This window comes from Myotis davidii, unplaced genomic scaffold (genome assembly GCF_000327345.1).
Source record: "Myotis davidii unplaced genomic scaffold, ASM32734v1 scaffold469, whole genome shotgun sequence".
NCBI lineage: Eukaryota > Metazoa > Chordata > Mammalia > Chiroptera > Vespertilionidae > Myotis > Myotis davidii.
Window position 1 is genome coordinate 160,156 of NW_006299722.1, and position 11,535 is coordinate 171,690.

Consider the following 11,535-nt stretch of genomic DNA (forward strand, 5'->3'; position numbering starts at 1 on the left):
TATTCCACTTCTTTGCTCAAAAATCTAAAAGGGTTTTCTACTGCCTGTGGGATTAAAAAAATATCGAATGTCTTCAGCCTTTCAGGCCATTTGTAATTGGATCTCATCTAAGCATGACCCTTCAAATTCCTCATTCTTCCAATCATGAATGCACCATTGATTGCCTCTGCTGACTGTTGTTTCATGGTTCTTCGTTCACGCTTTGCTCATACCCCCATCCAGACTCCTGCTCCTACTGTGTTCCCTCCCTGACCTTGACTCCTGGCCAGCTCTTGCCCTTGCACATGCTTAAGAGACTCTCAAGGTGCCTTTCTAAAATGCAGGGTTCTCGGTTCCATCTCACCCCAAGAGATTCATAGGTTTGGGTTGTGGCCCAGGAAGCTGAGGTTTAGCAAGCTCTCTGGAAAATTCTGAGGCAGGTGCCTACAGGGCACACGGCTGTGAGCAGTCCTATGGGCAGCAAATTTCCTTCTTAGAGTCTTGCTCCACTCCTTTCTTTTGTCTATTTGCATACCCTGATTCACATTTCCTTTATTGCTCATATTTCACTCTTGCCAAAGTTCTCAACTAGGAATTCTCTTGTTTTCTAATCATCTACCTCCATCAGAGATCAGATCCTTTTTCTCTGTTGATTAAAACCTGCCAAGGGCTTCCCATCACCTTAGAACAAAATCAAGGCCCCTTATCCTTGACTCCAGGCCTCTGCCTTTCCCTCTGAAATTCTCTGTCCTGCCCCCTCACTTCCTCTGCTCCAGACACATTGACTCTCTTCCCATTCCTTGAATACATTCAATGTTTGTTTAGCCTTTGCACTAGGTGTTCCCTCTGTTGAAATGCTCTTCCTACAGAGAGAGAGAGAGAGAGAGAGAGAGAGGGGAGGAAGGAAGGATGGGAGGATGGGAGGGAGGAAGGGAGGAAGGAACTACTATAATAGCCTCCAGACTGCGCTTTTCGCTCCTGAAATTAAAAGTTCAGTCCATTCTCCACCCAATTGCCAGACTATTCTTTTTAAAAAGTAAATCAGACCACGTGACTCTCCTGTTTGAACTCTCCAAGGATTCGACTCAGGATAACATCCAGACATCTTCCTGTGACCTGAAGAGCCCCGTGATCCATCCTTACGGAGCCTTCTCACTGGATCTCATGCCACTCTGTTCTGATCACTGCATTCCAGCCACACTTGCCTTTTGTCCATCCTACAGTGTAGGAAATCCATCCCTGCTGTAGGTCTCTATCTTAAAATGTGATTGTTCATTGATGCATCTCCTGTGCTGAGGACAGTGCCTTGGTTAATATTCATAACCATCATTCAAAAATGATCAAGTAGCCAGTGTTAAGGCATTTGACTATAATAATTCTCAATGATAATTTCTCCTCACTGTTTTCTGACTGAATTTTTGGTTTTATTTCTATTATCTTCTACAGTTATTCTTCATTAATTTCAAATGGATTTCTAAGCCATTCTAGGTAAATTCCCTTGGATCCAAATAAAAAGTTAAATGTATCTTGGTTCTGTAGAAACTGCTTCGCCTCGTTACGTTAGTTTTCACCATGGTTTAAGGGATGTCTATGTCAATGTCTTGCCACTATCTTCTATTTTAGGTCCAGTCATGAGCGACTCTGATTTTTATTCTGTGTTTTAGGAAGATACCTGCAGGATTAAGAAAATTTGTATTACTTAATGATTCATCGACTAACCTTCCCTTTTCTGATATGGAACAGAACATAATTGCTGGAAATTCTGGCTCTGATCTGGGATTTTGGCAGTTTCCTGACTAATGAGAGCTAGTGTCTGCCCAAAGAGAAAGAGTCCCCAATTGTCCTTATTGGGGTAAAAATTTCCCACTATTTTCCATCTGGGAAGTGTTATTCTAATCTCCTTTCACTCCAGAAGGTCATGATATAAAGTACCTTTCTGCTTTTAATACTTCAAAACCTTACACCATATCGTTGCTGCTGATTAAATCGTGTGGACTTGCTACCAGTTGGAAAACCAATGTGAGTTATTTGGGATTGTCCTTATTTAAATTGGATAATTGCAGGTTAAGTCACTTGCTTGGAGTCCATTGGAATGTCATGGTCATGAAGTAGGTCAAATTCTGTCTTTTCCTAGAGAGTCTTGCTGTGTGGCACAGGCATGCACTCGGAAACATTTGTAGGTGTTAATAGAGGAAACTAAAGCGATTCAGGGAAGAAACAGAGGAGACCTACAGAGGAGGTCTGGGTCCCAACGATGATGGTTATTCTTAACCCAGGCTCTCTGACTTCTCCGATAGAAGTGTTGGGCTGCAAAAAGGCTGGGTCCGGCTACAGCCTTGGGAGCTCTGTGTGCCTTTGTGTCAGTCCATAATTTTTCTTTGACTTTCGCCTGCATCTGTCTCAGACTCATTTGAAAAAAAAAATAATTAATAAATTTCATGTTCAAATATACTGCCATTCTGGAGTTAAAAGTTTTCCAGGCATATCCTCAAGTATGTGGGTATCACAGATTCTTATCTATATCCTAGGTTAAAATTTGTTTCGTCATTAATATTATTATTTAACTAACAGGAACTGACTTGAAATGACTAGTTCCTTTTATCTAGTACCGTTCAGGAAGAAATTACTAAGCTCTCTTAGAGAGCATGTTATTCCACTAGGCTAATGGAATACAATCATAAGGAATAATAAACATTTTTTATTGGTAGGACCTAAAGTTTGAATGACTAAGATAGTAATGTGAATTCATTAAAATAATGTTAGAGAATCAAACATGTGCTCAGCATATAAGGTCTCTGATGCACTTGAGTTTCCGATGCTATCCCGGAAAACTTTTTATTTGTAAGGTTTTAATTTTTATTTCTGAGGTTGAAAGAATATATATGGAATTTTGTGAAAAATGATTTTCTCCATCTCTTCCTAAAATCTCTAAAGCCTATCCTAAAATGTCTTTGAACTTCTGAGCTTATTTCTTTGTATATGCACTCCTAACTGCAAGATACGTTGTTGTTGTTGTTTTGTGCCAGAAATTTTTGGCCCATTTTAGGTTTACTTTCTGAAGATTAAAGTTGTCAGTATATTGGTGACAAACACAGAAGCAGAGTGCAAGTTTTAGCCTCTCTTACTTTGATATGCCTGTGGTTTTGTCTCTAGGTCAGTGTAAGCTCCTGCCAAACTATACTTATGCTAAGCCTAAAATTAGGAGTGATCAGTCTGAGTTTGCTGTGGGGACACGTTGGCGATATGAATGCCTTCCTGGGTATATCAAAAGGTCATTCTTAATCACCTGTCTAGAGACCTCCCAGTGGTCAGATGATCAGCAAAACTGTAAACGTGAGTATTCCATAAAAGTGGCATCTTTGGGTCTATTAGTGTATCTCTGTGAGCTAACCTGTTATTTTTCACAGTAAATAACCAGCAAATTAGTAAGTCCTCTTAATGAAGAGGATCCTGGGTTCTGCATGTTTTCTGTTAGTGTTGAGATTAAATCATCACAGCAGGCCAACCCTGCTTACCTGTAATCTCCATGAACTTGCTCTATGCTCTCTGTACGGTGTTAGAGTGAGTTGTAAGTTAGGATGCAAGGAATATTAGTTTCACTTCATTCTTACCCCATTTATTCAAGAGATTTTTTAAAAGGTATGAAGCTTTAGGCTAGGTGATAGGGCTGGAGAGAACCAGCCCTATCACTTAGGTCTACTAGTCCTTCCCTGTGAAGAATTCCTTTACTAATTGTAAAGACTGACTTTAAACAAATACTATACTCTGATGTAATTTCACTCATTCATAGAAATAAATTTATATGGGGACATAGAGAAGTAAATAAGAAATGCTGTCTAGATGAATTAGGGAAATTCAGGCATTACAGGTTGAGGAAACAGCATAGGCAAAAGCACCAATATATGAAAGAACATGGTATCTGTGGAAAACAGAACAATTCGGTGTGGTTGCAGTACGAGGTGCGTGGTGAGGAATAGTAGTTGATTAAATGGATCGGAGCTTAACTGTGACAGTCCATGATTTTTTTTCCCGATCAACAATGGTAAGTCATTGTAAGATTTTAAATGTAGGTGGTGGCATGATGGCATTTGTGCCTCGGAAAGATGACGTGTGCAGTGGTAGATGTGCATAGAAGATGGAGACCAAGGGACACCAGAGTTAGAAAGGGAAATTTTGTTAATGATCCAGTGAGAGATTCCAGCAGCGATGACATAGTTGGTTTGGAGAGTTTTGGAATTCAGTCACTAAAATTTGGTGACCAAATGAATGAAGGGCAGGTGATAAAGAATAAGTTACAGAAAGGAAATGGTGACGGTATGTGTGCTTTTTTTAAGCCACAAGGCTTGGTAAATGATGCCATCACCTGACAGAATATAAAAAGGGGAAAGAGAGATTATAATTATGGTTGACCACAAATTATGTTTGCATGCACACTCAAAATATAGACTATGTGCTTTAAACAAATACTGTTCTGGAGTTGACTATTCCCTTGGGAGATAGAAATTTTGTAAATGTCAAAAATGTCTTGGAATAAACATAAATATGCTAGTCAGCAAGTCCAGTCAGGTTGGGATTTAATATAAAACACAAAAGGTCCCTCAAATTCCATTCCCAAATCCTGTCGTTTTGTTTTCCCCTGTAGGTAAATCATGTGGGAGTCCTGGAGAACTCCTCTATGGCTCTGTCCACGCACCCATGGGTATCGTGTTTGAGTCAACAATTACATTTTCTTGTAATGAAGGGTGAGTTGGCAGGAGATATCTCCAGGGCACAGGGGTTTTACAGCAGCCTTCCAAGAGAGGTCTGAGTAATTGCCACCTACTCTTCAAAATAGATAAGCAAAAAAAAGAATCACCTACCTGAACTGCTCTGTAGACTACCTTTCAGGATTATCCACTGGAAGGGATCCCTAGAAAACAAAAAGGCTCTTGGGCTACTCCCCTGTCTTCCCTCTTCCAATTTTAAATCTCTACCTTTAAACTTCTATTTGGCTTAAGATTCTTTAGCCTTTGGTATGAGTTCTTATTCTATTACTGCTATTTGTCATACATGGTTTTCCATATTTTTGCCATTCATTCAGTGGACAAAGAACTAAGCTTTCCTAAAACGTACGTGTAGCTGGGAGATGATCACTCATCTCTTTGTCTTTAGATATCGACTCATTGGTGAATCATCTTCTACATGTGTTATCGCACACAGCAATGTTTTAAACTGGAATAGGGCAATGCCTGTTTGTGAATGTGAGTAAAATGATCCCTGAATTGCATCCTATGTAATTCTGCTGATATCCTTCTAGAGGGAAATTAGGCATCTGCATATCAAAATGAGTACCCAGGAAAGATATAGTTGGTTTGGGAAGTTCTGGGCACAGAGGTGTGGTTTGTTTACATTCTTCTACTCCCTCCTATTCCTACCACACTTTCCCTTGATGATAAGTTATAGTGAGTAAGGGTTTAAATCTAAAATATGCTATGAGATTACAGACTGCCAAGTTTATACCATGCACAATGTAGGTCATCCCAGGTGCCTCCTACAACAGTTTATCTGTATTCTGGGGATGGGCTCTACTGACCAGATCATAGGTTTGTGTGTGTGTGTGTGTGTGTGTGTGTGTGTGTGTGTGTGTGTGTTTTGTGTGTGTTTTTTGTGTGTGTGGGTTTTTTTGAGGTTTCATCAGGGAAGATCATGCATCTTCCTACCCTGCTCCTCCTATTTATAACTATCTTTGAGATAAGGAAACACAATTTCAATAAAATGGGTTAATGGTAGGTTGAATTAGAGTTCATTTTGCAAGACTGAAGACAAAATTCCTAGAAGATATAACATTAAAATGTTTTCTTTCTTTTCCCACCAAACCCCAAAAAGCTATTCCTTGTAAGTCACCCCCAGCCATCTCCAATGGGGAATTTGGTGGCAGCAGTACAGATAACTTTTACTATGGAATGGTGGTGACCTATTGGTGCCATGTTGGACCGAATGGGAAAAAGCTCTTTGACCTCGTGGGTGAGAAGTCGATATCTTGCACCAGCAAAGACAATCAAGTTGGCACCTGGAGCGGCCCGCCGCCTCAGTGTATTAAGTTAGTCAAATGCCCGTTTCCAGAAGTTGAAAATGGAATTATGGAATCTGGATTTAGTCGTTCATTTTCCTTAAATGATTCCGTGATGTTTAAGTGTAAGCCTGGTTTTACCATGAAAGGCAGCAACAAGGCACGGTGCCAACCAAACAATAAATGGGATCCTCCTCTGCCACGTTGCTTCAAGGGTGAGTTGGGCTGAAACTTCGGCCATCTATAAGTGAAATGAGACCTTTGATTGAATAGATAGCATGGTGCCTCTGAGAAGAGGAGGAGAAAGATAGTAGAGGTGGTTGGGTATCCTTGTTAAAGAATTTGCAAGTAACATCTTCATGTTGAAGAGGTAGGAAATTTACCATATTTTGGAACAGTGCAGGGGAGTTTAGATGCTTAAAGGGGAAAAAAAGGAGATAGAGCAGAGCCAAGGATCAGAGATTTTTCTAAAACATATTATTACATTTTATTTAAATTGGGATAAATAAATTCTCAATCTTATTGGCCATGAGGTTGGGGGAAGTTTGCTAATGTCAGTATTTGATTCAAAAGACTGTAGACTTTATACATGCTCATGTTGACTAACGTAGCCTGTATGCAATGAGGTTAAAATTAAGATTGAGTCTCTTCCCTCATTCTTCCTTTCTCCCCTACTCTTTCTGAGAAATGTCTAACTTACAAAAAAGGGCAACATTTGGAGCCCCTCCTACGGGACTCAGAACCTTCATCATTTTGGTTTGGGGAGCAGGAAAATTGAGGCCGGTTTTGGTAGTGATTATGTATTACCAACGTTTGAACCCCTTGACTACAATATTAGTGAGAGGATAACCAGGTCATTTTAGTTAAATGAAGTGGAAAATGCTGAGTGGATATAATGTTTCCTGGTACCGATCCAAAGAGACAAAGCAGGTGGTGGTACAGTTCATCACATCTAAAAACAGTAATGATGTCAGCCCCCTCCACCTCACCAAAGGCGTCTCTGCTTTACACTGAGGAGAGGTGACAGGGCCATCTTCATCCTATCCCCTACCAACCCCAAGCTGGCTTAGGTTGTAGAGAAGAAAGTTCTTATTTCAGAAATAAAAAGCCTCTCGTCCTGCTCTCTTCTCAGGGTGTCTACCACCTCCACCCATCCACCATGGTACTTATGACAAAATGGATAAGGAATTCTTTGAAATTGAACAGAAAGTGTCCTATAGCTGTGAGCCTGGCTACACTCTCATTGGCACTAACCCTATACGGTGTACATCCGTGGGAACCTGGAGCCATACAGCCCCCAATTGTGAAGGTGCTTAAAGCTCTATTCCATCTTAAGGGAACTCAACTGTTAACTGACTCTTAGTGTGCTAGCCTTGTGTCTTTTTTTTTCCCCTAGTGAAATCATGTGATGCCATCCCAAACCAACTTCTCAATGGCCGGGTGGTGGCGCCTCCTAATCTCCAGCTTGGGGCAGAGGTTTCTTTTGTTTGTGATGAGGGGTGAGTGTGAGGTGACAGGGCCTGAACTGAGACCATGACTCAGCTAAGCACTGCAAAATGTAATTTGTAAAGACAGTTACAGTCCCCCCCCCCCCATCTTAGCCTCTCTCCCTTTTATGACTAAGAATTCTCATTCTCTTATTAACCAAACCCTACTGGTTTTCTTCAAGTGTACGTATCACGCATGGCCAGCCCAAACTGGGAATTACCCACTTATCAATTGAAAAAGCAAAGTTTGGGGTCACAATTTAAGGCCCCTCTTTTGGAGATGAATAGATAATACGGGTTTAGTAAGAGGGGCTCTTTGGGCGAACTTAGGGAACAAGATCTTTGATGTCTTCTTTACTTTGAACATGAGGTTGTTTTCATTCTACATGGTCAAGAGAATCTTGCCATTTGGCTACCAAAGAGAAAAGGGAGAATTTTTTCTTTTTTAAATATGTGATGGTTAGGATATTTTTCTCTGTGTTTTCACCTGGTCTGAAGTCTTCACCTGGTCTGATGTTGGACCTTTTCCTTAATGCTGGACTTTTTCCCTTAACCCTTAAATGCTGAAAAAAATAGAGCTAATTTATACCACTTACTTGATAGAAGTGATTAAGTCCATGCAACTGAGAACTGGTTTGTTCTGATGATGATGTGCTGCCCCTTATTGTTTAAGGTACCGTTTAAATGGCAAATCTTCTAGTCAGTGTGTCTCTGAAGGAATGACAGTACTCTGGAATAATAAGTTTCCTGTCTGTGAACGTGAGTAGAAGCGAAAATAAGTACGAATCTTGCCTCTTGAATTTTGGTGTGTTCTCGTGCATTTATCACTTATCACATCTTATCCATATGTATACTTTGAACATGTACATGCCACTCTTCGGGATGTTCTACCATGCAGACCCAAACTGAATTTATTCAGTTGACTTCATATTGAGTCTTCTATTTATATTAAGGGAAAGGCTCTGATCCCACTGGACCCGAGCAGCACTGCTGTGCTGAAATGGTGTGGTGTGTGTGTTCTTATCCCAGTACCTCTACTGATGAGCAGCTCTTGGGGCTAAATGGAAATCAACCAGTTGTTCTGGAGGTTGGTGCTTCTCCCTTTGTTCTGAGACTCACTCAGGAAAGGTGTGCATATACCAACACAGCTATAAATCATTAACAATATGACAAGCATCTTAAGGATATGAGATCATTCTTCCAAACTCTCAATCACTTCCTGTGGCTTTTTCAAAGGGATTCAGCATCAAAGGGTGAGAAATGACTGCAGTGAGGCTGCAGTCCCTTTCGTAGAGGGGAAGAATGTGCATTCACCACTTGCAACCCCCATTGTGTATTTGAAATAGGCATCCGACAATTTGTATGTTTCAGATATTGTTCTTGTTCCTTTCAGGTACTTGCATCTCTCTGGGTTCTCATTTCAACCTTATGAAGTAGCTTAATTTATAAAATAGACTGGGAAACTGAGGCTTAGAGAGGGTAAGACTTGCCTACGGTCACTCAGCTATTCAATGACAGTGGGAACCTGAGACCAGGTCTGAGTCCATATTTCATTAAGTCCATGGTACCTACCCACATGTGATTAGCATGTTATTAACATATTATTTTCACAGCTGTTTGCCTTTAGTTTTATTAAAATTGATGAGACTCAGAATTATTTAACAAATTCTCTTTCATTGTCATTGTTTGGTCAAGATGGTACTTTTAAGTCCTGTATTGATTTGTTTGCTGAGCAGCAAAAGAAAGGTAAGAATTTAGGAGCTTGGGGATAAGTAGGGACTCTGAGTTCCTAAGAAATAAATTATACAGATTTCTAAGTCTGTTTCTGATAAGGTGACATAAACTATATTTGGAGCTTTAATCTACATCTGAATCTTTTTCTTGTCATAATCAATATCACCACATATTTCCTTTTCTGTTTTTCAGGGATTTTTTGTGACCCTCCTCCTCCTATCCGAAATGGTCGGAATAGTTACACTTCTGGCTCCATACCTCTTAACACTTTGGTGAGGTACAGTTGTTCCTCTAGCTTCCGCATTATTGGAGAAAAGAATCTTTTCTGTATAAGTAAAGACCAAGTGAAAGGAATCTGGGATAAACCTGCTCCTACATGTGAATACTTCAACAGAAAATCTATTTGCTCTGAGCCCGTAGTGGCAGGGGGACACAAAGATAAAAGATCTAGACCACCATACATACATGGTGATTCTGTGACCTTTACCTGTGATGCCAACTTCACCATGAAAGGAAACAAGACCGTTTGGTGCCAAGCCAATAAAAGGTGGGGGCCGACACCACTACCAACCTGTGAGAGTGGTGAGTAAGAGAGAAACTCAACCTGAATCGGGAGGGTGTATCCTTGCATTACTCTGCAGATAACGTTTTGTATCATTGTGAATAAAGAACAGTGTCAAAGTGTAAAGGGTAGGGGTGAAGAGGGAAGCAAGGCAAAGGGTGAAAATTATTGTTCCCTGTTTTATTTTTATTTTTTGTCACCAAGGGCATGGATGTTCATTTAACAAACATCAATAGAACAGAAAATTTTAAAGTATAATGAGAAAAAGTAATTGAACACACCTAATAATTGAACTGAATGAGCCTCACAAGATGAGACTTTGATGGTGCTGTGTGAATTGTGTGGTTTTAAACAAGTTATATGAGTTAATGTTAAAATAAGGAGAAATATACCCAATGTTTTAGAACCCACCTGTAAATAGATGTTAATATAGTCTGGCAGAAATGATGCCTGTTCTATGAGACCTCTATAAACACTTTCTGAAGTGATGCACTACTTTGCCAAGTCATCTCCTCAGACATAACATTTCAAATCAAATGACTTTGAAAGTAAGGATTACTATAAGTCCTTCATTTTTTTGAATATATTTTTTATTGATTTTTTACAGAGAGGAAGGGAGAGGGATAGTGAGTTAGAAACATCAATGAGAGAGAAACATTGATCAGCTGCCTCCTGCACATCCCCCGCTGGGGATGTGCCTGCAACCAAGGTACATGCCCTTGACTGGAATTGAACCCGGGACCCTTCAGTCCGCAGGCCAATGCTCTATCCACTGAGCCAAACCAGCCAGGGCGTTCATTTATTTTTTTACTGAGGTTTATGTTGTTGCAGAAATCTAAATCTGAATTTTAATCGTACAATTAGAGGGACTGTCATATTTGACAAACTATTATAATAAAAGTAGGTATTTCTTTTCTTAGTGAAGAACAATATCAATTGATTCTAAATCAATCAAGCTGAAAAGCTATTACAAAAATATGATTCTATGTATTTGTAGATATATATAAACTTGGGGGTAAGGAAGGTTTGAAGATAGCCACAATATGAGTGACTATAGAAAATAAGCCATTATAAAGATTTAGGTTGACCTATATGTATTGACATGAGAAGATAACATAAGCAGATTATTAAGCAAAGAAAGAAAGACACAGAATAAGATGTGAGTACGCATATACTCATCCAATATGTATGTATAAATGTAACACATATGGGATCCTATAAAACTATATTACTAATATCTAGCGGGATGACTCCTTAATAATATGTGACCTTTGGACCAGAGAATAGGCTTAAGGATAGGATGAGAGTATTTGTAAAAATGGACTATTTTTTTTGGTAAATGAAAAATTTCACAAAATCATAAAGAGTAACTACAAACAGAAAATAATGAACTATATGGTGTATAAAGTGAATATTACATCACACTTGTTTTAAAGAATGAGTTGAAAATTTATGATGACTGGTTACCACAGATAATGTGCCATTTAGTTGGATGAATGTACTATGTCAAAGTCTAGACTGTGAAGGATGTATCATCTGATGGCCTTTTGTTCTAATGTGTGTGTGTAAAGATTTCCCCCTGGAGTGTCCACCACTTTCCAGGATCCCCAATGGACATCACACAGCAGAGAACGTCAGCCTCTTTGTCCCTGGACTGTCTGTGACTTACAGCTGTGAGCCTGGCTACTTGCTTGTTGGAGCAAAGACAATTCATTGTTTGTCTT

The 11,535-nt window shown here is 39.6% G+C and overlaps 1 protein-coding gene across 1 annotated transcript in view; it reads left to right on the top strand.

Annotated features, from left to right (window-relative positions):
• Window positions 1–11,535, top strand: part of LOC102768212 (complement receptor type 1-like) — a gene marked incomplete at its 3' end in the record, with an annotated part of 135,542 nt that overhangs the window by 1,568 nt on the left and 122,439 nt on the right. Inside the window, exons 2-10 of the mRNA XM_015571895.1 lie at window positions 3,133–3,312; window positions 4,622–4,721; window positions 5,131–5,219; window positions 5,845–6,243; window positions 7,161–7,337; window positions 7,425–7,527; window positions 8,189–8,274; window positions 9,442–9,831; window positions 11,383–11,530. Coding sequence (XP_015427381.1) covers window positions 3,133–3,312; window positions 4,622–4,721; window positions 5,131–5,219; window positions 5,845–6,243; window positions 7,161–7,337; window positions 7,425–7,527; window positions 8,189–8,274; window positions 9,442–9,831; window positions 11,383–11,530 — 1,672 coding nt within the window. The remainder of the gene's footprint in view (window positions 1–3,132; window positions 3,313–4,621; window positions 4,722–5,130; window positions 5,220–5,844; window positions 6,244–7,160; window positions 7,338–7,424; window positions 7,528–8,188; window positions 8,275–9,441; window positions 9,832–11,382; window positions 11,531–11,535) is intronic.